The sequence below is a fragment of the Melopsittacus undulatus genome, chromosome 16 (assembly GCF_012275295.1).
Source record: "Melopsittacus undulatus isolate bMelUnd1 chromosome 16, bMelUnd1.mat.Z, whole genome shotgun sequence".
In the NCBI taxonomy this organism is placed as follows: Eukaryota; Metazoa; Chordata; class Aves; order Psittaciformes; family Psittaculidae; genus Melopsittacus; species Melopsittacus undulatus.
In genome coordinates this window covers 908,415-934,117 of record NC_047542.1, presented here as the reverse complement: position 1 = coordinate 934,117, position 25,703 = coordinate 908,415, and the positions used below count along the sequence as shown (strand labels likewise).

The window sequence follows — 25,703 nt, the reverse complement described above, 5'->3', positions numbered from 1 at the left end:
TGGCATAGAAGTTGTCTTGTGGCAAGACCACCTCAGTCCTGTAACACGATGGATTGGCTACAGGGCCTTTCTGGAGCACAGTGAAGAAGAGGGCAGGGAAGAGGAGAGAGGTGGTTCTTAATGGCACTACCTATGTGAAAACAGACTGCAACAAAGCAGCTCCAAGCACTTGCTTGGTGATGAGCACTGCTGAGAGCACAGAACCTTGAATTCCGCCTGTTACAGACCACCTTGCAGCAGAAAGCCTGTCTGTGGCAGCAAAGAGAGCCCAGGATAAGCACTAAAGAAGTTCCTTCCGCTCCAGAGGACACTTGCTGTTTAAAACCTTCCTGCTCCACATCTGAAATCCCCTCTTTTCCCTCAGGCACCTCTTCCCAGGAGCCAGCTCTGGGCAGGAGCACAGCCAAGCCAGTGCAGTTTTGTCCCCATTCTTGTTTTTAGAAGCCTGGTCTCCATTTTGGCATGTCAAGTGTTTAATGGAATTCCTGCAAAGAAGGAAGTCTAGGAGTGGCCACCTCCAAGTGAGCACTGCAGACAGGCATGCCACACATCCGGATGTACTGCAGGTAACCTTCATGCAATGATGGAGCCATGGTGCAGTGAGTCCTTGCTGAGGTTTGGCTGCTGTCAGCGTTCCTCACCAGCTGTATGGAAGCAGGAACTGGCACCATGTACTGTATTCCTTCCTCCCACTGGCAAATCCACTTGGCAGAAAGAGCATCACACTCTTATAGGGGCTTGCTCACTGTAGGACCCAAAAAGCAGCTTCACCACCTCCCGTTTGCAGCCCTCAAAGAACAGCAGTGGGATGAGCCACGCTGGCATTTGCCATTGCAACAGAGCAGCTTGAGCCTGCTCTGCAGTTGGGAAGTCGAGCGGCTGGGACCAAGAGGCTGGTGTCTTCATGCCGCTGCTGTGACTGGAGTGCTGGATCCTTCCCTCATGGGGGAAGATCCTAAGATACCACCAGGAAGGAAACCAGATTCTTCTGAGTCATCCTCCATGGCCTCACTACACAACCTTCCTTCCCTTCAGGTAAGCTCATGCTGTGCCCACGCCTCCCTCGGGCAGACCAGGTGGATTTGTCTCCTCTGACCATAGCTGTCTAGATATTACTCATCCCAGCTAGTCAGCAGTGGAAAATTATCAGCATCTCCAAAGGGTGAATCATCCCTGTTATCTCAGAGCCCTGTCTGGAGGCATGAATCAGTCTCTGCAGGACTCTTCTGGCTGTGAAAAGACCCTATAATCGGTTTCAACTTCTGTGTGAATAAGGCTGTGTGAGATGTGTTTTTCCTCCCCCTGGAGAGCAAAACTAAAATGTCCCTCTCCTCATCCCCCACTTGTATCTGGCAAAAACAGATCACCAAGCAACACACATCATCACAGCATGGGTACCAAAGCAGAGCTGAGCATCTCTCTGATGCTCTTGCATGCCTCACCTGTGCACACAGTGTGTAAAGAGCAGCAGTTTCATCTCTTCATAGACTTTACAATTCTCTGGAACGTGCCTCTGATTCCTCTATGGAGACTTCATTTTCCAACTTCCCCATTCACAGAGCTTCTGGTTGGCAATGCTTGAAAGGGGGTGGCAGTGAGTGACACCCTTGTCATGCCCCAGCACCTCTAAAATTCACCAGTTGTGATCCCAAGGGAAGAGGTCACAGCACCGGCTTTTTGGCTTGAGCTCTATTTGTCTAGCAGTGGTTATACCTACATGGCTGTGCCCAACACGTAGTGTAGTCACCTCCACACTTTTCTATACTGACTACTATATTGTTCCTCTCTTTCTCTGTTCACTCTGCAATCACTGCAGTAGCCACCTTTCAATAAGCAAACATCCCTCAGAAGAGACTCTGACAAGCACAGCAACTTAATTCCACCTTCATACCCCTTCCATACGCACTGTCAGTTCCAATCTCAGGCTCTAATGGCTTTCAGGAAAAGGCACATGCTATCTTGACTGCCCTCCCAGGACCTAGAACATTTTAGACACTAAAGAAATAACAATAACCACAGCTCACATCCATGATCCACACACACACACACTCTTCCCTATGAGTCATATAGTAAGTTCCAATGTGTTTTGCATTGACCTTTATTATGGGGACTCATGAACCTTAACTCACTCTCCTATACACATAAGTATCCAGGGAATGCTGCATTTCCCTAGTGACGACTCAATAGGGAAGATGGACAATGGGTCCCAGATGTTACATACAGTAGATAGAGCCGCATAGTGGGAAAGATGGGTCCCAGATGTTACATACAGTAGATGTGTCAGTGCAAAAGGAAGATGGGCCACAGATGTTACATGCGTTGAATGTGTAAGCATTCCTGATGAACCACAGAGAAGCTTCAGGTAAACTCAAGGGAGGAGGCAAGCAAGAAATGAACCTTGGATGTGCAGAGGGGATCCTATGGATGTTTCACCAGCACAGGGAGGCACTCAAACACACCACAGCACAATCCAGAACCTCAAGAGGAAGAAGATCCATCCGAGTGCCCATCAGAACAAAATACCACTGGTGTAGCAATGATTGCCTGAGTCAAGCACCGCAGACTGGACGTTTGGATGCCGTGAATGAGAAGTGGATGGAGCAAGGCAGATGTGAACCCAGCTGTGACACCCTGCAGGTCCCCATTGCCAGACAGGGACCTTGTGATTCATCTGACCTGCCTGGTCCCTGTGCTTTCAGGCTCCTGTGCAAACTGCCTCTTTTGTCCCGTTGCATGCTTGGCCCTGAAGGATCAGCTGGAGCATTGTGATCTGTTCAGAGCCACTCTCCCCAGAGCCCTGCTCCTTCTGTTCCAAAGAGCTGCTTTTTCCTTCTCTTTTCCAGACAGCTTTCATGCTTGACACTGTGTTTCCCAGCAAATATGCAGGACCCACACTGCTTGGTGGGCCTTTGAGGAACCCTGCTTCTCTTTGCCCCCTTTCTGTACACTCTCCATTCCTCTGTGCCTGGCATCATGGGCAAGGGGGGCAATGCCAGGCTCCCAGGGACAGGGCTGGTTGGGGAGCCAGTGCAGTGGTGCAGTGCAGATGTCCGACTGTCAGTAGTTTCTGTAGCTGCACAGAGATCTTGGCAATCCTGCTCTGCACGGTTCTGACCTGAGGGGTTTTGGAGGTGTCTGCAACTGGGGATAACAAAGCCCTCTTGTCTCTACCAAAGGCACTTTGTGTGGAGCCCAGGTATTGCTCTGATTTCATTTCCTGAGCATCCCTCATGGAGGGCTTCCCAGAGGTACTTGTCCCATTAAGTCGGGAGTGAAGACTCACTGCAGTCCAAACAGAACCCTGCAAACTTTTCCAGCCAATTCCTGTTCTGCAGCCAACTGGGAACATGTTTGCATCTTGGACCTTCATTCACTGCCTGGGATGGTGTTCTCAAGAGTTTTTAGCCTGGAAATGGAGCTAAGGAACTCTTGTGAGTCCTGCTTGAGGGCTACAAGCTCTTCTGAAGCAGAGGCAGAGAGCCCAGGCATTGCAGCAAGCCTACAAGGCAATGTTTTACCTGTTCAATAGTGTGTCTTTCATAGAAACATGAAAGAGTTTGGGTTGGAAGGGACCTTTAAAGGCCGTGTAGTCCAACCCTTATGGTCAGCGAGCAGGGACATCCTCAACTAGATCAGGTTGCTCAGAGCCCCAACCAACTTGGCCTTGAGTGTTTCCAAGGATGGGGCATCTACCACCTCCCTGGGCAACCTGTTCCAGTGTTTCACTGCCCTCATCATAAAAAAGTCATTCCCTATATCTAGCCTAAATCAACCCTGTTTTATTTTAAACCATTAATCATTGTCCTACCACTACAGATCCTACTAAAAAGTCTTTCTCATAAGCCCCTTTTAAGTATTGAAGAACTGCAGTAAGGTTTCCCCAGAGCCTTCTCCAGGCTGAGCAACCCCAACTCTCTCAGCCTCTCCTAGGAGAGGTGCTCCAGCCCTCTGACCAGTTTTGTAGCTCTCCTCTAGACCAATTCCAACAGTTCCATTCTCCCACTATCTCTGCAGTACGTTATGACCACAAGGACAGTGGGCAGAGCAGAAATTGAACCCAGTTTTGCACCTTCCAGGTTAGCACTGCAATCCCTTGCTGCCTTTTCCTATTCCATTTGGTATCAGTTGATGGAAGAACCTTTGCTCCTCACCTGGGCTATTTGGGCAGACTCAGAGATCCTTGTGGCAGGACAGGGTGCCTTGGAGCAGGGTGTTTTGCAGGGCTCTGGAGCCATCCTCCCTCCCTGCATGGCAAGCTCCCCAGGAGCTCACAAGCCAGGTACTGACTCAGTGTGTCTGGGAGTTTTGCTTGAGAAAGGACCTGAGGTGTTGGCCCCAGTCATTAGTAAGTGATCGGAGCAGTTTAGCTGCAGTGACATCATCTCCTTCTTATGTTACTACAAGGAACTTAGATCCTATTATGGGATAGGAGGTAACTCAATCGAGCCTTTCAAGATAAACTCAGACAGGAAGAGAGACATGATTGCCTGAAGGCATCAATTAGACATTTCTGGTGAGATCAGCTCTGTTCAGCCGACACACATGCATGCTGGGGCCAGGAATACAGCAAGTACCTTGCTCCCCAAGAAAGGGGTGGTCTCAGGAAGGGGTGTGCAACCAGCTCCTCCTCGCACTGCTGCCGGGTCAGTGACCCTCCAGACCATCCCTTCCTTGTGTCCTGTGTTGAGCTGTTGACCTATAACCAAGATGCAGAGAAGCTCATCAGTTTGGAGAGGGAAGAACCCAGCTCTCCACCACCCGATGCTCCATACGATCTTTGGTGGCAAGTTTTCTCCAACTTTATCAAGGGAAATAATAGCACGATAACATTGCAGAAAGTACCGGGAGGATGGATTGGAGCTTGAGGTGCCATTGTCCTGTTGTGACTTGGCTGTGGGCAGTGGAGGAACATCAGAGGGTCTGTTTTGCGGACAGGTTACTCCACATAGTTTGTCTAAGGCAAGCAGGCAGCCAGCTGTTATTGGCACTACTGTATGCAAGGAAGAACAGCAGCAAAGGCCTGGGTATTTCCTGGGAGCATGGCATTGTGCACTGTTATCGCTTCCAGTCTGCGCTCCCTGCAAATGCTCCACATCCAGAAGGTACTGGAAAGATATGGATGAATTTGCTTCTGCCAGTCATAGCCTGAGGTTTGCACCACATCTGTTAGGGAGCAGAGAGACTGTTTCTGGTTATCCATTGCCTCAAACTTCTGCCAGTCATGTTACAGACAGCAGGATGCATGTGCTTATAGACAGCTAGGAAACATGCTTTTACACCCTCTGAAACACTTGGGAAGCAGTTACTGGAACAAGACAGTTCTTAGAAACTGCTGGGTCTGTGGCACAGGAAACCAAACATCTCAGATTATAGCTTGACCTGTTAGAATTACTACAGAGCTTATGACATGCTCACTGCACTGTCAAATACACGCAACCCCCAAACCTGAGCTCCTGAATGGCTGCACTGATTGCACTGGCTTATTCCCTGCACACTGGGAAGGAGCACTATCCCTGTTCCGACAGGTTTCTCGTTAGAAATGGACTTCCTTACCTGCTTGGTTCCTTCTAGGAATGTTTTGGATCATAGCACCAGTGGGGCCACAGGGTCAGAGCAGTGATTGTCCCCCTTCACTGGGGGAGGCTGCACCTCAAATCCTGTGTTCAGCTCTGGGCCTCTCACTGTAAGAAAGACATTGAGGTGCTCAGGCATTGGAACAGGCTGCTCAGGGCAGGGCTGCAGTCACCATCCCTGCAGGTGTTCACACACCATGGAGATGAGGCCTCAGTGCCATGGGTTAGGGGTGGCCTTGGCAGTGCTTCATGGCAGAGACGTCTTCCTCTGTAAGCAACAAATGGGTTAATCCTTGCAAGGAAAACCAACTGAGTGATTTGGTGAAATAAAGATTAAAACATCTCCGTGGAAGGTGAGGAGCCAGCCCCAGCCTGTGCTGTCCCATTTACCCACTAATCGGACCAATTATCTTAGGTATAAATCATAACACAAAACACTTACGGAGCCAGAGTCACACACTGAAGAAAGGAGAGAACTGTTGGGTTGGTTTTTGTTTAGTATAATTGATATAATTACTAACGACTCTGTGCCAAGAACTTCTCTTCCAGAAGAGAGTGGGGAGCTGTCTGAAAGCCATAGCAATTAGCAATCCCCACATGCACTGCTTTTATTAGAAAGAATGCACCTCTATTCCAGAAAGAGCCAGCAGCTCCCTGAAGAGCAATTCAACAACCCGAAGACACTTTTGGTACCAGGAACATAGCCATTACCTACTCCGTGTTCCCTTGTCAGTGCTGCAAAAGTGCATAAGGAATCCTGCCCATCATGCTGTGTGTGAGATGTCTTCACCTGGACACATCCTTGCTCCTAATTTGGATTTCTTTAGGGCATTACTAAACTCTTTAGATGAATCCAATTTGTTGTCCCTGTACATAGGGATCCACAAAGGAGGGAGGTGTCAGAGTACAGTCAAAATCCCACAAAGGACCCATGCTACCTCACTGGCTTTTCTCTCATATCTACAGAGCATGGATGTGAAAAGGAGCCTTTCCTGGCCATATGCTAAATGGCCATGGAGCAAATCCATTACTGCTAATGGTGTCTCCAACACTTTGTGCACTGTCGCATTGAAGTCAAACTCCCTTGTGGTTCATGTTGATGTTTTCATCACAGAGTTTACAACTTGATGTACTTCGCACAATGTACTAGCCTTTGGCTCCATTTTAGTGTCTCCATAGAATCATGGAATGCTTTGGGTTGGAAAGGACCTTAAGGTCACCCAGTTCCAACTCCCAGCCATTTAGTTCTGAAAAACTACAACTATTCTCAGACAATTTCATTGTCTGTTCTTTGATGAATTAAACTTGAAACAGAGCATTCACTTTCAAACCATTTTGAGTAAAAATATAAGGAGTTGGGTGAAAGAATGTCCCTGAGAGAAGTAAGCAGCATTTTTTTGTTTGGGGGAAAGTTATGATGCCAAAACCAAACAGAATTCTTAGGCCGAAGAAGGAAAGGGAAAATGAAGCAAAGATTCACATTTCCCAGTTAAGTTTTCATTTTAATCAAGAAGTTCTTGTTTGTCTCAAAACATTTGGATGGAAATTTTCAACCAGAGTCTTTAATCTTCCCCTGCTCTGCTGCAGGGTTTGCTTTTCTGCTCTTTAGGATTTGGATTTATCACGTTCCGAGGGGGAAAATGGTTGGGTCTGCTGCAATGTCCAACTTCCATCAAAAATGTTACTTTAAGTAGTCAAAACTACTGATTTCTATGCCCCATTCTCTTGTGGAGGTTTGTTAATTTGGGGGCTGTTAACTTCCTTCTCTCTTGTTTTGATAAGGGACACGGTGCTTTCTCCTTGCAATTTGAATTGGGAGATCTTTCCTTTAGATAGCTTGGAAAAATAAAATAGGCTCTGTTGGCTGCAGATGGAAATCAGCATTTGCTTTCTCCCTGGGATAATTGGTTCCTGGTATTTCATCCAGATTTGAAGTGTTTTTCTCTTAGATTTTGACTTTAAAATCTACAGATAACACATTGTATCCTTCTCACCACTGCTGAAATAACAGACCCTTAAGAGAGATGATTCCCAATCCTAGGTTTTTAGCTTCTCTCTCTTTTTCTTTTCCATAATAAGCCTGATATTTTTTTGGCTTCTGAGTCTATTTTGGATCAAAAACAAGTCTTAAAAATTAAAGTTTCTCACCAAATTAAATCTCAAATTCAACCGCCTTAGGTTTCCATAGTGTAATAAAGGAAACAGAGAAAAAAGCAATTGGCAGATGCAGGAGAAAGAAAGGCCTGAACATGTGCGATACAGTGAGCACAAGCTTAATTCCTGCACCATGACACATGGTCTGACTCGTTCGCGGTGCTGCTGCAGGTAGCTCTGGCTGTTCGGATCAAACACAGGACCCCAAGCAGGGCTGCCACATATTTCCCATTTCCAGACAAACCCTTTTCTTTGGGAATGAGGCTTTGGCCACACGGTTTGGCTGTCCTGCAGCAGTGGGTGTGAGCAGGTGTGGGGTACCCCAGGTAGGGCTGTGCCTCTGCAGATCAGCTCAGGCAGATCCATGGCAAGCCCAGCCTCAGGGGATGCAGCTTTGATGCTCAGTTTGAAGTGGGGTGCCTGCAAGCCGCTGCTGGCCAATGTCCATCTGATGGGTCCATGTGGAAGGAATTAGCCCAACCGCTTGTTTAAGAAGCTGCCATTAGTTGGCAGCATCAAATGGCCAGCAAGGAGGGATCATCACTGGCGGTGGTCAAACATCTCCAAGCACAGCCTTATGCTAATCACTATTTACAGCCTAATCCAATCTCCCTGGCCATCAATCCATCCCGCCTCGGCATCAAAAACCCCTTTGCATAATACTGCGGGCACATAAAGCAACGCTAGATCCATCTCTCACTTATCCCCACCCTGTTTCTTTCCCACTCAGACGCCTGGATGCAAACCTTATCTCTGTGGTGCCCGAGAAGAGCTTTGAGGGGCTGCTTTCCTTGCGTCACCTATGGCTGGATGATAATGCCCTGACGGAGATCCCTGTCCAAGCTCTGAACCACCTGCCAGCGCTGCAAGCCATGACCCTGGCTCTCAACCAGATCTGGCACATCCCAGATTATGCCTTCCAGAACCTCAGCAGCCTCGTGGTGCTGTAAGCCTTCTCTGCTTGTTACCCCCTTACAGCCGTAGCATCCTCTGGCGGGGACAAGGTGCTGACCGTGCATGGCAAATGGGGTCCTCCTCATGTGGCCACTCCTCTGGAGCAGCTTTTTGCTGCAGGGGCAGCAGGCATGGGTTTTGTTCACAAGGAATCGCTGCCGTTTGAGATGAATAGCAAAAATTGCCTAGTTTGGGAAAGTTTTTTCATGTTTTCTCCACTTTTCATTGAAAAGCCAAAAAGCTCCTAAATATAATTTAAAAACAAAATCTTGTCATTTTTTAAAAAAACCCAACTAACCAAAAAATTAAACCACAAAACCTGGAAACAAAAAGATTTTGTATTACCTGAAGACTGGAGCAACAAAAAGCTTCTCATTTCTATTTTCCCTCCAATCCTGTGTTAAAACTACAGGAATTTCTATCCACATAAACCAGCATTTTTGTCATTATAATCCATGCCAAGAAAACTTTTTGACCAAATAGGATTTTGAACTAAAGATCCAACCTCAACACCTTGTCCAAGTCTTTGCATTCTTATTCGCATGACTGTATCATATATGCAGATCAACTGTTCTTTGCAGTGATCGTGACCCCACGGTGCCTGTTGTCCAGTTGACTGACAGCATTCAGAGCAATGTAGGGAACAGGGCTACATACCTGGTCCAGGAGGGAAATGCTTACCCCATGGGCAGCAAGACACAATGAAACACTGCAGTCAGGAATCAAAGTGATGTCCTTGGCAGTTAGGTCAGGAGCATCCTTGCCATCAGCAGAGGCTTGCAGCTTAGCTAGCATTTCAAAGGAAGCTCACGTGTGCAGATTAGATCGTCATTCATTTTTGGTGTTGATTAGCAAGTTCAGGTGTGATTGCCAGCTGCTTTTGAGCTCCTATATACACCTAAAATGCTACCGTTGAGTTCTGTAATATGTATTGATAGCAGGGTATTAAGCAACCTCAGCATGTGGTGCCTTAGTGAAAGTTTACCAATTACTTTGCTTTCAAAATCTGAAGTGTTTACTAAAGCCATCTAGCACAGAAAGTGCTTGGACAAAGCACAGTCTAGAGCTTTATTAAGCATCAACTTCAGCTGTTTAGACAAAGCATAAAGGCTTATTTAGGAGAAATGCTAAAAGCAACTTGAGAAATGTCAAATAAGTAGTTTTCACCCACAATAGTGCTCCTTCTACAAGGCATCCCATGACCATCATAATGCAACCACTTCATTCAGCTTTAATAGCTAGCCCGGCGGGTGAGCTGACGTTTGGGGTTTTCAGTCTCAAAAGCATGCTGCTTTCATTCTGGCTTATCCCATACTTTGGGTGAGAAGCAACTCCTTAATTAAACAGGCAAGCTCAAGAAATAAAAGTCATTGACCGCTAGGTCACAAGGGAGAGGATAATGTCCCACCACAGACAATTGGAAGGGAACACATGTGTGATCCTGCCAGGCACTGTGAGACATGATGAGAAATTTTTGTGGGATCACAAGTGTTTGGCAGGACTGGGCCCCATAAATCTCTCCCATGCTTCCATGCACACCCTTGTCAGTGCACAGGCAGTGGGAAGTCACCCAGTGTTTCTCCTGCACCCCAACCAAGGATGCTTCCCTGCTTCAGCCTTGCCCCCCAAGCTGAGAAGCCGGCAGTGCTCAGCAGTAAAGTTCATGAGGAGACCTTTCCTACCAGGATGCAGTGGGTACCTATGCACATTCCTCTGCAAGTGCCTGGATTTCCATGTGGACGGAGAAGAACCGGCTGCTGCTATAACGTCGGGAAGCTTGAAGAGGTATTAAAATGACCACCTGGGGGAGCAGAGCCAAGGGCAGATGTGGAGGAGCACAAGGGAATCTCCCATTCACAGCCTGATGAACGCTCAGGGACACGGCTGTCCATGCCTGAGGGCACGACCTCCCCAGGTGCAGGGATGTGCTTTTCCTCTTCCACACACCTTGGGCCTTTGGGAGAGATGTGGGTGATCATCCTGCACCGACGCAAAGCACCAGCATCAGGGTATGCAAGCCTCAATCTGGAATAAGTTAAGGGATTCAGTCTCTGCTAATAAATTACACCTCTGTTGAGGAATTCACTGATCTTATTCCCATCTATTGCTGCTGCAGGTTTCTAACTAGAGCTGCAGGGTGTTCAGTCAGCAGAGCCTTGTGTAAATCACTCGTGATGAAATCTGAGTCTCAGTAATTGGCACCATCCTTCCCCCAGCTTTGATAACAAAGGCTTCATGTGCTGTGATGTTGGCACTGCGCTGCTGATGGCAGAAGGGAGATGGCTCGTTTGATCAGGGTGGCTCGGGAATAGGATACTGAAGATATTGCCTTCAAGTCTGATCTATTCAGGACTGAATGTGTCTCAGCATCTACAAGCAGAAATAGTTGTGAATATTTTTCAGCTGATGATTTGTATGAGCAAAGGGTTTTTTATGCAAAAAAAATCTTTCTTGGGGCAAAAAAATGATTTTTCATTTAGAAGCGAGCATCTGAAACCCCCATGCTGCTGTGCTGACAGGCTGATAAAGTGCATGACAGCAGCTCTCGTTGGCGTTCCTCATCTCCTCTGTTGACTGATTTCAGCAAAATCAACTCTCCAAATAGGAAACACAGCACCTCTTTCAGCCCTGGTGCACAGAGGGGTCTGCCAGCCCTGCAATAAAGCCTCACATGGACTCACTCAAACATTCATGCAATGCTGAACATGCTGCTGTCAAAAGGACCCAGCATTTGCTGCCTCATATGCAGTGAGCTTGGAGCCAGTGGGTTAACTTGTCCCCATAATGCTAAAAAGATGCTCAGCTTCTCTTATCTGGCCTGACTTTGCCTAACTTCACACAAGCGTTTTGAATACAAGGACTCTGGGAAAGTGGTTTTCATGCCACCACCAGTTAGTTTGGCTTCACATCCTCTAATCCTTGCACTCTGTCTCTACCTCCTCTATGCCACTCTCACTGTCTCACATCTTTCCCTCATTGCAACTTTTCCAGTCCCCATCCCATTAGCTGTTTTGCAATCAGAAGCTACTCTACATGTCACACTTGTCTGTTCCTCCACACCTTTGAGATGGACAGATCAGAACTGTAGCAAAGACAACAATTAATGCCAGTTTATACGATGACATAATGCTGCTCTGCAGCACATTTCCTCTTTGCTAGTCACCCTTAACCATTTGATTTGCTTTTCTGACAGCTACTAAACACCAACACCCCCTTCCTTTAGATATGTAAAGCCTGTTACTGCATATGCTCCTAGAAGACTGGCTTTCCTCACCTCCCCAGCACTTTACATTTATGCAACCTGGATTTCAGCTGATGCTCGATTGTCGAGGACAAGCCACTCACCTGCAAGTGGTTCCCTCCTAGGCCAAGACCTTCCAGCTGAATGTGTTGATGTCTGAATAGAGTAAATGAAGGATATTTAGTAGAATTTCTGTTTCTTACAGTTTTGATCATGGACATGATGTAAGTAACAACATGATGTAAGTAATGACATGATGTAAGTAAGGACGTGATGTAAGTAAGGACATGATGCAGCTCTAACAGCATGGTTTAGTAACTAGAGGAGAAAACTAGTTTCAAGACTCCTGGGTTCCCATTCCAATGTTGGTCCATGTTCTGATGTTACTCTGGCCATAACTTTCAGAAAGGACCATGGATTTCCAGTGTCCTCCAGCAAACATCAAACATCTCATCCCTGCTTTCCAGGGGAGCTGAGCACCATCGGCTTCCGCTGACATCCATGGCACTCTGAGCTCCCCAGGATAGCAAACCCCAGTCTGGTAGATCAGTGTCAGGATAAGCCTGTGCATCGCTACCATCACCTGCACAAGGGAGTTAACAAGTCCCTCTCGGGACCCTCGGTGTTGGCAGAGAGTGCCAGGCATGTGCAGTTTGTTATTACTAAGAACAATGTCGCTTGGAACATCTGGGTCTCATTCATGGGCTGTTCAATTTGCAGAAGTGCTTTTTCTCTCTGAGGACCGAGCCTGCTGCCTTGGCAAGAGTGAATTTCCCTCTCCAGCACTTGAGGAAGAAGCAAATAGCGCTCCAATGCACCCCTGAGAATGCCACTTCTGATCGAGCTTTGCTCTCCACCAGACCAGTCTCATGCTATTCCTTCACTGCCAGAAATAATCCCTGGGAATTTGCACCATTTATGATTTCGTTTTCTCTACTTATCTGTGGCCAAGTTGAGGAAAAGGACAGTTTTGCCACCATAGAGCTGGAAATTCATCATGGCACTGGCTGGGCCAGTGGGAGAATTCATATCATGTCAGATTGGAACTCGGTTTAAATCATCTAACGAAACGGAATATACTTGCATTTGTCCTTTCTGAGAAGAAAAACTGAAATCATGACAAAAGGAAGGGATGGAGAATCCACCGCTTCTCTTTGTGCATTGTTCCAACCATCTTTAGTGCTAAAAGAAAGGCTCAGACTTCCCATTTGAATTCTCTTTGGCTTTGACTTCAGACATCTGTTCTTATTCTTTTCTCCACTAAATCACAGAACCATTTTAGTACCCATTTTCTGACTAGGGAGAATCCTGTACATTACACTGCACTCATCATCTTATTTTTATTCAGCTAAATAGATGGAGCACTCTAAGTCTCCATCCTAGTTTTTTTCAGCCCTTGGATCGTTTTTATTGCTCTTCTCTGCACCCATTCCAAATTAACAACATCCAGTTAACAATGTGGGTACCAAAAATACATTTACCCTTCCAAGCCAGTTTCACCAGTTCAAACCAGATCAATTGGGAAAATCACATTTATGCCCAATTTGTGCTAAGAAATTGTTATCAAGGGCAGAAAATCTTCTTTCTAGAAACTGTTGGATACTAGCTCCAATAGGAATAGCAAGGGTTTAAAGCCTGGTCATGTTTTCACATCACAAGAGGGCTGTTTATAGCCCAGAACCGAGCATCTCAGCTGCCATCAAACCAGCTGTAATTTACAGGGCAGAATATAACGTCTGTGGGCTGAGCTCAAGTTGACAAACCCTGGAGATGTTGCAATTCCACTTGTTGGAATTTGTTTACCAGGGGAGGAAGGAAAAGAGGCAGGAGGGAAGCAAGGGACATCTATTCGTATTTACCTTTCCAGCTCTTTTGTTTCTATTCTTGCCATGTGGCTGGTGAAGAGCTCCAGAGCTCAGCTTGGACAGCAAATCTTTTTATAACCCTTTTCTGGTTGCTCATCATTTTCTCACCAACAAACAACTTCCTGCTGATGAGTTTCATTACTTCGCCTCCAAACAAAGCACTTTAGAGCCAAATATCAACACAGGAGGCGATTGCTTTTCTATCCTGTTGCCTGACTTGAGTGATAGCACTCAACTGCTTAGCATGTCCCATTGTACCACCCCAACAAGGCTCCTTGTAGCTCACACCTTGCCCAGTATTCAGCATGTCCTTTCTCCCCACACTGTTCCCTTACAACAGACAGAGGTATGGGGCAAGGGGTTTTTGTGGTACCTCTTGCTGTGATTATAGACTTCGGATCCAAACCCTCTATTTGCAGTAACCAGTGCTCAAAGGGACCCAAAATGGTTTGTACCATCTTGCACTGGAAGCGCCAAGTGAAGTAAGGGCAACACAATCTGGAGCTAACCCATAGTATTGGACAGAGAAAATCACCAGGTTGGATGAAGCCTTGGGTGCCATGGTTTAGTGTGAGCTGTCCCTGCCCATGGCAGAGGGGTTGGAACTGGATGATCTTGAGGTCCTTTCCAATCCTAACTATTCTATGATTCTATGATCTGGACTTGAACTCCTCTTCTTGTGATAAAGAGAAATTTCTCCTGTAAGATCCTGATTTTGAGCTCAGCTCCTTTTCCCCTCTAAGAGTCACGGTCAAACCAAGTTTTCTTGCAGGCAACCTCCTTTCCTTTTTTGCCATTTGCTCCAAGGAGCAAACATATTTTATCACACATCTCTCCCCTCCCTTCCCCTTCCTCTGAAATGTTTGTATGTTCTCATCCCAATGACAAACATCCATCTTGGGCTGGTTTCTGTTTTGCAAGCCCCTACCAACCTGCCCTAGAGCCTGGCTGTTCCTCCACTCCCCGTTCCCTGCTGTTTTACCCTAGAATATTTGGCAGTGGGAGCTGCCAGTGCTCAGCCAAACAGTTCAAGCTTGAATCCAGGTGGAGTGAGAGATTTTTCAAGCAGAGACAGATTTAGATCAAGCAGCAAATAAGGAAAAAGTCATTGATCCATCTGCCAGCATGGAGCTTCCCTAGGGCTCTTGGAAGGAGGCAACAGTGTTGGACAAAGGCTGGTGCATCCTTGAGCATGGGGAAGGGAGAAAAGGACCCCAGAGGGAATCATAGAATCATAAAATCATAGAACAGTTTGGGTTGGAAAGGACCTTAAGATCATCCAGTTCCAACCCCCCTGCCATGGGCAGGGACACCTCACACTAAACCACATCACCCAAGGCTCTGTCCAACCTGGCCTTGAACACTGCCAGGGATGGAGCATTCACAACCTCCCTGGGCAACCCATTCCAGAGATCAAAAAGGTATCCTACCCCATAGCACCCCATGTCCTCGGTGGGCATTTCTCCATAAAGAGCATAGGAAGCATGAACATAATAATGTGCTTAAGCCCAGGCTGGTAGAAGTGCAGCCTGGGCAGCAGTGGGTTGTATTCTCCTGTTTTCCAGCAGACATTCCTCAAGATGCTCTCTGTATGCACTGCAAGGTGGCCCTGAGTGAGGTTTCAAAGGGAGATGCACAATTAACAACACAGCTCCCAGCAGTTGTAAAGGAAGCCGGATGGCAAAACCACTGAGCTGCACACACACATACACACACACAGAGTTTCTGACAGAGGAAAACTCCAGTTCTTCCTGGTATTCCAGAAAACTGAGACATGGGAGTAAGGGACCCCTGAAAACAGAAAACCCAACAGATGGGACTCCAGGAACTCATTGCCTATGAAGTTTTCAAGGCAAAACCACCCCAGCTGGCCCCAGCACATGGCTTTCCATCACCAACATTAAGGCTGGGAGCTCCACGGCCCTTAAGCACTAGATATTCATGGCATTAGCACCACGATGAATGGGAACAAATGGAAAATATGTTGTCTTAGTGTAGAGACTGTGCATGCATCTCACATGACCCCTGCACTCTGAAGCATTAAAGTGAGACAACTTTCCTTGCAACCAAACTGGAGCTAATCCAGGCACTGGCAACCTATTGCAAGATAATAAACTGGGACTAACAGGATGATTTTGGGCTCCAAGCTTTCTTGCCACTACAAAGGCTCTGAGGAGTCCAGATGTGACTGTGTCCTTCAATAGTACTCAGTGCCCATGAGCAACTGTTGAAGCCACCCAGCACTTTGTAAGGTTGGGCCCAATGCAAGGTGAGATCCAGGGTGCTTCTGGAAGCTTCTTGCTTAAGCATGTTCATCCAAAGTCACCTGGCAGCCATGCAAGTGGAGGTCTCAGGGAAACTCCTACTTCAGCCTGGATTGCTTGGGAGAAATGGATGCTCTGTAGCTGCTCAGCAAGCACCCAGCATGGGTCTCATGGGGCAAGAAAGGAGACCTTATAACACCCTCATCATCCCAACGCAGGCTGTGTTCAGCTTGCAGGAAAGGTCAGCGTGCACCTCCACTGACCATCTCTGTTTTGTCCACAGGCACCTGCACAACAACCGGATCCAGAGCCTGGGAGCCAACGGCTTTGATGGGCTGCACAGCTTGGAAACCCTGTGAGTCCCCTGTTTTCTTCTTTATCCTGAAGCATTTTGTGTGTTCACCCCTTCCATCAGTGCCCACGGGAAAGAGCCCCACTGCACATCCACTCCTCACCACATACTGAGGGCACCAGCCCAGCAAGCAGATGCCCAAGGCACGATGCTTCATGGGTGATGACAGACTGGGCTTTCCCCCTGCATCTGTGCAAGCTGGTCCAGCTGTGCTACTGCTGCAGAGGGGTCTGCACATGTGGGTAGTGTCTGCGAGGGGGCTCTGGGGCTCTCCACTTCCTCATCCATTCACCTGGTCCAAAAGCTCCCTAAATACCAGCCCGAAGTGAGGGGCCAGCTTGAGTTCACAGCTGGTAAAAGCCTCTAGAACCTGTGAATCTCTCTTCAGGATGGTCTCTCATGTCACTTGGCATCGTGTTTAGGCAGTCTGTCAGGAGACAGGTGGAAAGCAGGAATGAACTCTCCTCTGGGACACATCTTGATGGGTCACCCTGAGCTCAAAGAGAGTTAAATCTGGTGGGTTTGCCTTGCACACACCATGCCTTTTAACTGCAGTCTGAATTACTTGGGTCTCATGTGTCATGCATTGGCCTAGGAGGGAACATAATCAAGCAAGCAAAGAAACCAGGGCTCTGAAAGAACTGGAAGAGGTGCTTGTTGCCTTCAATTGTGTAGAACATGTCCCTTCATGCAGGCCTTGGGGTCAGAGTCAGGCCCTTGTTCCTTGCCAAGGAGACCTAGGGGGTCTGGGTCATGGTGAAAAGAGGTGATGCTTGCCAGCATTCAAGGAGACAGGGCCCCTCTGTGCCCAGCACGGTGCCAGCAGCAGTGATGGGTTGAGAGTGGAAGCATCAGGCAAGCCCTTGGTCCCTAGACACCCTCCTGAGGGCAGGACCACGACACGCATTGTCTCTTGCTTTCAGACTGGCACATACTGGGGCCACCCAGAAGGGCTCAGCTGGGGAGAGGGTGAACCATGCCAGGGATGATGCAGGAAGGGATCCTGCTGGATTGTCTCCTCTGGTGACCCACGGATCTCCCCCATCACTGTGCAGGCTTGGCTTTGTCCCCAGGCATTTCTGGTGGGTAGAGGCAAACAGGAGGGCAGAGTCATGTCACCCAGGCAGCACAAAGGCAGGCAGTTTGCAAGAGGGAGTGGAGCACTTGCTGATGGAAGAAAACCCTGTTTGGGCGATAAGCACAGGCAGACTGTGCAGCAGCATCACAGCCTACATCAGAGCAACCTCGTTATTCAGCCAAGGTGGCTAAAGCCACCCTGCTGCTCATCCCAAGCAGGATGGGGCTGCAGAGAAGCAGCTGCCCCTTATTTACTGTTGGGAAGGGTTTCCATTTCCCTGGGGGATGATTGGATTTCCACAGACACCGGTGCTGAAAACTCCTCTTCCCTCTCTTCCTCTCCGCTCCTGTGCTATCACTTCCTCTGCCTTCTGTTGCCCACCTGAGATGCCACCCAGCGCTCAGGGGAGCTCAGCGTCTGCCTCTGCTGCTCTCAGTGCCTGCAGGGACAGGACTGCAGCACTGCAGGGATTGTGCCCCTGGAGCAGAGCTCCACATGGCTTGGGTTTGCCCTGTGAGTATCCCACAGCCTCCATCCTCCATGAGCCGCCTGCAGCTCCAAGCATGGGGCTGTGGACATGATCTGCAGACTTCCCTGCTCTCTGATCACACTGGAGTGTCCTCAGTGAGGTGTCTTTTGCTCCTCTTGACCTAATTCTCACCTCCAGGCCAACAAGTATTCCAAGCCTTTGTTGCTCCTGCAAATGGAGGCATTCCCATCCTGTCCATGTCCAGCTCCCATCTGCCCTGCTGACCAGAGCTGCCCAAGCTCTGTGCCAGAAAACAGCCAAACATTTGGTTGTGACAGCCCAGCCAAGCTTCTAGAGCTACATCTACCTACCAGCTCCCAGCTCCTGTGCATGTGGAGACTATGACAGGCTCCGCACATACCCTGTAACTCAAATGATGATTACGTTCTGTTGACAGCACTTAGCACATTTTCTTGGCTTGTGGAGGCCAAACTGTGCTCTCAGTTACCCCGTAGGCGTTCCCTCCTGGAAAACAGCAAGATTGGAAGAGTTTGGTGAAGACCGAAACTTCTCCAGGGTTACTAAAACGAGTGTCTGTGGCCAGATGCTGATTACAAACCAGGCACAATAGCTGAAGATGTTAAAAAGGAGACAAACATTGTCTGGGGCTTTCCAGCAAAGCCTGGGAAGTTTTAGGTGCAGGAACCTGTTTCCCTAAGGAAAATATTTCTTCTCATAGCCAGCTAGAGAGGGAAACTTCTGCTTTTGTCAAATGCAGCCAAAACTGAATGAGGATCTGCACCCATTCCTCTGTGCAGGTCTTGGCAGTGGGCAAGATGCTTATCCACATTCACACCGCATCCCTACCTCTGGTCCTATCATTGCTGCAAAAGCAGATCCCAGTGGAGCATCTCTGCTCTTGGAGAGGGCTTAGCCCTGGTATTTTAGGCGAGCAGCAAATCTAGAAAGAGGTAAAGTGAAGACAGATGAATGACTTTGCTTTTCCCCTGCATTGACCTGCAGCTGCTGTGACAAGTCAGCTTTGCCAGGTACTGAGCAAGAGCAGCTCCATGCTGGTGAGGATGTGCAGCACCCACCAGGTTTGAAGTGGTCAAACACCAGCACAGCATCACAATAGTGTTTCTAAATAGCTTTGAAACCTAGTGAGGTTCCCTCACCAGTTCCCATAAGCCTGAGTCATGAAACAGAGCAACCCTGCAGGGCTGTGGGAAGAAACCAGGTACTAGATGGTTGAAGTGGGTGATAACCTGCCATTTTTTAGCCCTCTCCCAATGCCATGACCTGGACACACTTGAGAGGTGGCCAATGCCAACCTCATGGAGTTCAACAGAGCCAAGCGCAAGGTCTTGTCCCTGGATCAGGGCAATCCCAAGCACAGCCACAGGTTGGGTGGAGAAGAGATTGAGAGCAGCCTGAGGAGAAGGACTTGGGGGTATCAGTTGATGAGAAACTGAACATGAGAGGCTTCAATGTGTGCTTGAGCCCAGAAACCAACCATGTCCTGGGCTGCATCAAAAGCCTCTCAGTGGTCCTGTCCATGGCCATGGCCAAGTGCCTTATACACATGGAGCCTGGGCTGAACTAAAACAGAGACCAGGGCTCCTCCTGCCTTGGCACATGCAACCAGACAAGACCCTGATGCCCCTAAAGGCAAAAACGTGTCTCAGTAGTGTCCCATCTCCCCACCCTGCAGCAGGACTAAGGTGGCTCCCTGGGCAAGGCAGGGGTGAGAAACAAACACTGCTCCCCAAGACCAGCCCATAATGATGAAGACCTCAGGGCTATGGCCAAGAGAGCAATGATCTGCCCCAAAATTGCTGCTCTTCTGATTGTTCAGGCATCTCCGGCCCATCTCTGACACGAATGTGATGGGGAACCAGCTCAGACTGGCCCCACAGCCCTCACCCACCCCTTCTGCCTAAGATGACCCTGCTGCTTCCTACCTCTCTGACTTCTCCCTCCCCATCCGCACCCCTGCAGCTCCTCCACTCGTCAGACAAAGGAGATAAATCACTTGGGAAGAGCAAATCTCCATTCATTTAAAAACCTTTTAATTTCTTTTCAGAAAATAGCACTAATAAATTAAAACCGTCTCCCAGAAGGGCTGGATCCAAACCCTCTGGCTCCAGGCATTCTATCTGCCTAACCTTGCCTCACAGGAAATGTTCTTACCACAGCCTTTCCCAGTGTGCTGCCCTATTATCCGGGTAATTAGAGGAGTCTGTAAATGCAGAGAAGAGTTGGAACCTACGGAATCCTCTGGAGAGTTGGATTTCCTATGGGAGAATAAAGAACAGAAGATTAATACAAAGTGCACCTTGGGCAATGAAAGCAGGAAGAAAGAAGTGGGATATCTCTCCCCCATAGCTCATAGAAGGGTTGTTTCACCCTTTTAGGGCCAAGCAGGCTTGCTGTTCTGCCAGCCTTGCTCCTCAAGTGGCATCTGTTTCCATCAGTGTGTTTCATTTGAAGTGCTTTGTGTAGTCTCTTGATGCTAATCCAAGTCTGTGCAATTCCCAAAGTGGCTTTGCATCCTCTGAGGATGCTGCGCAGAGCTGCTCTCTTACTACCTCAGCATCCTGATGCTCCAGCCCTGCTGTGCATCAGCATGGGTCCTTGTGCAGCTCATCAGAGCCTTGTCTTTATGGTCCCAGCCCTGAGGGGACTTCAGCAGAGGCTTGGGTACCCAGATTCAGGGGGTGGGAAAAGGAAGAGGGGAGATGGCTTTCTAGGAGAGGGACTCAGGGCTCTGGTTGCGTAGGTCCTGTGTCTGCTCCAAGAGCAGAGCTATAAAGTCCATTGCCTCCTCTGATTGTCATGTAAATGGAATGTGCCTCTTCCAAAGCCACCTGTAAAACTACACAGACAAATGCACAAAACACTGCCTGGGAGCATGTGGATCAGACACTTCCTTCCTATGGTCTCCTTGGACCAACCAATTCCAGACTGCTGCATCTCCTTTCTTAAGAGCAGGAGGCCTGAACTGCCAGGAACGCATCCTTAGTGCTGCAGCTCAGGCTCTGAACCAGTCAGGTACCTTCCAGCCGAGCTCTGAGCTTTGCCTCAACACGACCCCAAGCAGACATGATAGTTTGCAAAATTAGAAAGCAAAAAAGACAGAAACTGAAGGCAGTTCATGTGAAAAGGTGGTTCTGGAGTCACTGTGTTTGTGCATGGGTCGTGGCTCTGTGATGCTCACCTCCTTCACCCCTTCTCCCTTAGCCCACTAAACCCTCACACCACCCTGCGTGCACCCTGCCTGGCTCCCTGCTTCCTGGGGCCGCTGATCTTGCAGTGCCAGAGAGCACTGAGACTCCTCCAACCCATCCCTTGCACAGGGTGAGAGCAGCAATGGGTGAGACTGAACTGACTGCCTATGCACAGGAGGAGCAATCACTGCCGGCAGCAGCAATGGCAGCAGAGGCAAACCATGAGCATGTTTGCACCAGGGATGTGCTGATACACAGAAGCTTGTGCACCCCACGCTCCCTCCATCCAGGAGCACACAACAGCACACTGCAAGGGGACGGGGGCCAAGCAGCAGCAATTTGTGCACCTTGGGGGGGTAGGAAGATGTCCCCAGCTTCCTTCCCGCAGCTCGGAAACGCTCTGCTGTAGACCAGGCTTCCTCGAGCCTTCTTTCCCTGCCTGGCAAAGGGCAGCAGCCTCCTCCGTGCCTCCCCTGCTTGAGTCATCAGCTCCATGGTTATTGTCTGTGCATCCCAGCGACCAAAGTCCCCGCTGCTCTGCTTTGCGGTCAGCTCCTTTTGTGTCTTGTAAATGATATGTGCATGGCAGCGCCTGTGCTCCCCAGACCCCCCACGAGATCCCCTTCTCAAAGGCTTATTTCAACCTTGTTAAATAAATCAAACAGAATTGAAACCATATTTGATGCAGTACCTTTGTCAGTCGGAGAACAGACAGAAATACTGGTTGGAGCAGACACATTCTGGGCACTGCTGCATTTTTAAATGGAGAACAGAGCTGTGCAAAGGATTGGCAGCTGCAGGCGGACAAGGCAGGACAGGTCACCCCTGCCCCAGCAATAGACCTGTCAGTGCCACATAAGTGCTGTAAAACGGTGCAGCACCGTGTAAGGGAGAGGCTGGGATGTTTCCAGGCCAGGCTGTCATGATGAATCCTTGTAGAGAGGTTGATGTTTGTTCCTGGTGTGAATCAGGTACCGTTAGTGCCTGACAACTTTCCCATGCTGTGGGGGCCCATTGCTGCTCCATCACATTCCATCCTTGCAATTGGCCAAAAATGATTCTTTCCAGGACATGATGAGTTTCCCATATTAAAGCACTGATCCTGGCAGAGGAATCCCATGATAACCTGATCCCAGGTTTTTTCTCTCTCCTGTGCACATCTGAGCATCCTCCTCTTGTGCATCTCCATTTAGGCAATGAGTGCACAGCCTCAGGCTGACTGAAGTCACAAGTGCTCTGGGTCCTTTCACATCCCCCTTCCCTCCTTTCACTTATTACAGACCCTTGCTGCATCTCATCATGCAGATGGGGCTGGGGAAGGGCATGTACTCACTGCACAGGTTAGTTGTTGCCAGGAAAGCAGGGTTTATGCTGATACTACACAACAGAACTAAGGCTCCTGATGGTACAGGTACTGTGCACACTCAGGACTAATCAGGCAGCTCTTCCACAAGCTCAGCCACAAGCCATGACCTTGGTATAAGGTATCTGGGTAAAGCTGTCTGGGCAGTGCCAGGCAAGGGGTCAACTTGCATGGTCACAAGTGTCCCCTGGGGCTTTCAGGCTTTTTAGGGCTTGCCTTGGCTAAAATCACCAGCACCATGAGAGCAGCAGCAGCAATCACATTTACTGGCAGCCTGATTCGATGCCAGCACAGGACAGGTGGAAATGCAAGTCCCTTATCAGAGCCTGCATAAAGCTTCCCTTCAGGGCACCGCAGGAACATCTCAGTCTCCAGTGGGACTGAAGCAGTCAGCGAATGTCCCATCTCCAGCTTCTAATCTTACTGCATCTTCTGGTTTATTAGCTGCAAATTTGCGGTGTTTTGTGGCTTATGGAAGAATTTATAGCACTATATAATTCCTTTTGCTTCCTGTGTGGAACCACTAATAATCCCTCACAGGCAGAAAATTGACCTGAGACTCTTTCCTCTCCTTCTCTCCTTTTGGTCTGCCTGAAGATATTAATAGTTCCAGGCTGCATGTTGTCAGCTTCAAATCACCCTGGCAGCTAAAGCCCAAAATAACTGTGCCTTTGATGTCGATTTACTTTCATTTCTAAATAAACAACAGGGTGGGTTGAGATCTTCCAAATAGGCTTGTTCTAGAAATAACAGCAATGCAAAGCCGGCCAATTCATTGTGTCTTGGGTAGACCAGGTGACCTTTAGGAGGTTTTCAGCTTAACTAAGAGAGCAGACAAGGCTCCTTTCAACATCCTGCAGTGGTGCTGGAGCTCATAACTTGGAGCCCAATGGAGGAAAGTGATGCTTTTATAGTTGTTTCTCTTGCACAGCATTTCTGAACATCTTGGCTGGGTAATTTTGCTTCCAAAAGCCCCTGATAATGGGGAGAACTCTTTATGCCATGCCTATTATTTCTGTTGTTGTGATGATGATGATGATGATGATGATGATGATGATGATGATGATGTTGAGGCTTCCCTAATGTTTGGCATGGCTATGGCCATGGTGCATTGGCATCCTTCCACCAAGTAATGCTGGCATGGGGTCTGCTTTCCCAGATGTGCCAAAAAAGGACAGAAGGCAGAACCCATGCCCAGAGACCCCATAGGTAACATGCAAAGTCTTAGGGCAGACCCCAGAGCTGGGGCAGCTGGGAGCCACATCTGGGACGTCTGGGATGGATGTATCCCTGCTGAGGGTGCTGAGGCGCTGGCACAGGGTGCCCAGAGAAGCTGTGGCTGCCCCATCCCTGGCAGTGCTCAAGGCCAGGTTGGACACAGGGGCTTGGAGCAGCTGCTCCAGTGGAAGGGGTCCCTGCCTGTGGCAGGGGTTGGAGCTGGAGGAGCTTTAAGGTCCCTTCTAACACAAACTAAAAGGCTTGGATTTTGTGATTCTATGATCTGTGGAATCAGCTCCACAACACCCACACCCCATGGTGGAGGCTGGAGGCTGTTTCTGGGTCATTGCTAGAACCAGAGCCCAAGTTCTAGGAATGAAGGAGAAGGGTGAAGAAAGCCACCGCTGTGTCCTGGTCTGGGTCTGAGCTTCAGAGGCAGCTGCCCCACTGCAGGGAAGAGATGACACCATCTCAGGAACCATCTCAGTGGCTTCTTCCAGCCTCCTTCAACCAGATCTCACACACACACTGGTACCTGCAGGGCTTGGCACAGGGCAGCACTGGAGGCAAGTCAGGGCTGTGGATCAACAGCAGTTGGCTACAAGCATCACTCAAGGGAGCTGCAACAATCACAGCTGGGTTTGTTCCCTGGGAGAGAAGCTCACCTTACCGAAACCCAGGAAGCAGGGGCAGGAGCGAGCACAGGCACATTGCCTCCAATGAGCAGAGCAGGGTCGCTGGCAGCCAGGCTGGAGCAGCATGACTACACCTGGTTGTATTTCCACTTTCCAACAAGCCCAGTATATGCCAGCATTCCAAGATGGCTTTTGTACCCAGAGGGAGCTGCTGAACACAATGCTCTTTGTATCTGTCAAGCACAGGGGGGAGGGAGGCACAGAGATGCTGCCAGGGCTGGGAAAGGTGTGTCTTCACTCAGGAAACACTGGTCCTGTACATACTTGCACACACATGGAGGCACAAACAGAATGTTCATCTGCTGATGAAAGAGCAGCCTGCCTGGAAGAGACACGGGCTGGAAAGGAAACGCAGGTTTAGAGAGAGACAGGAGCAAATATTGCAGCACACGGCATCATTCCCTGTAAATAACAGCGCTTCCAGATCTCAGATCCCTTTTTCTGTTGGTGAATCACAGGGATGCCCAAGCCTCCTCTCTTGGGCAATACTTCCTGTCTGTTGGCTGCTCACAAACACATCAGGTATTGCTGGGGACAAACTCAGCCCTGCACAAAGCTTCCCCAGCATCGGTAGCACGATGGCAGTGAGCTGAGCATCCCCAGGGTCTGTCCCTTGGCATCACGGAGGCTTAGCCCAGGCCCTCAGTTTGGGATACAAGGGAGGGAAGGGGCACAGGCAGACACTGAGCCCTGAGTGACTCCTGTAGCTCCCTGCAAGGCTGAGAAACCTCACTGTAACCCTGGGAAGTCACTGCAGGGTGAGACTTTTAAAGGTATTAAACACCTTATGTACAGATAGAGATCTGGGGCTGTCAGTCAGCTGAGGCTGCTAATGCCTTCTGATTTCACTCAGTGATCTGAAGCTTAATGGGATTTAACTGATGCTTTCAAAGTGCCCAGCAGTGCCCTGTCTGCACTTCTAATCACTCATCCGCTTTGGAAATCCACTCCTGAACGTCCCTGGGCTTCAGTGAGGGGATGTGCATTGTAAAAGTCCTGCCCCTTCTTCCCCTACATAACAGAGCCTGTGCAGTGTGAGGCATTCAGCTGTGACAGTGATGGATGCCTGACAGGTACCACTGACAGGAGCTGGCTAAGAGCATCCAAGTAGCTGATAACAAGCTACATCCACCTTGCAAAGAGTGAGGTGTGTGAGCAGTCATGTGTCAGGCTATTTATTCTTTAACAGATCATTTTGGGCTCAAGCAGGGAAAAATCTGGGGAAAATCACTGATCTGCATGGACCC

The 25,703-nt window shown here is 48.8% G+C and overlaps 1 protein-coding gene across 2 annotated transcripts in view; it reads left to right on the top strand.

The window, feature by feature from the left end:
* The window catches only part of LGR6 (leucine rich repeat containing G protein-coupled receptor 6), a 106,363-nt gene that overhangs the window by 61,093 nt on the left and 19,567 nt on the right, over positions 1-25,703 (top strand). The window contains exons 5-6 of one of the 2 annotated variants that reach the window (XM_005141001.4): positions 8,458-8,673; positions 16,335-16,406. In XM_005141001.4, coding sequence (XP_005141058.3) covers positions 8,458-8,673; positions 16,335-16,406 — 288 coding nt within the window. The remainder of the gene's footprint in view (positions 1-8,457; positions 8,674-16,334; positions 16,407-25,703) is intronic. The other variant, XM_031054768.2, reaches the window with a different exon arrangement.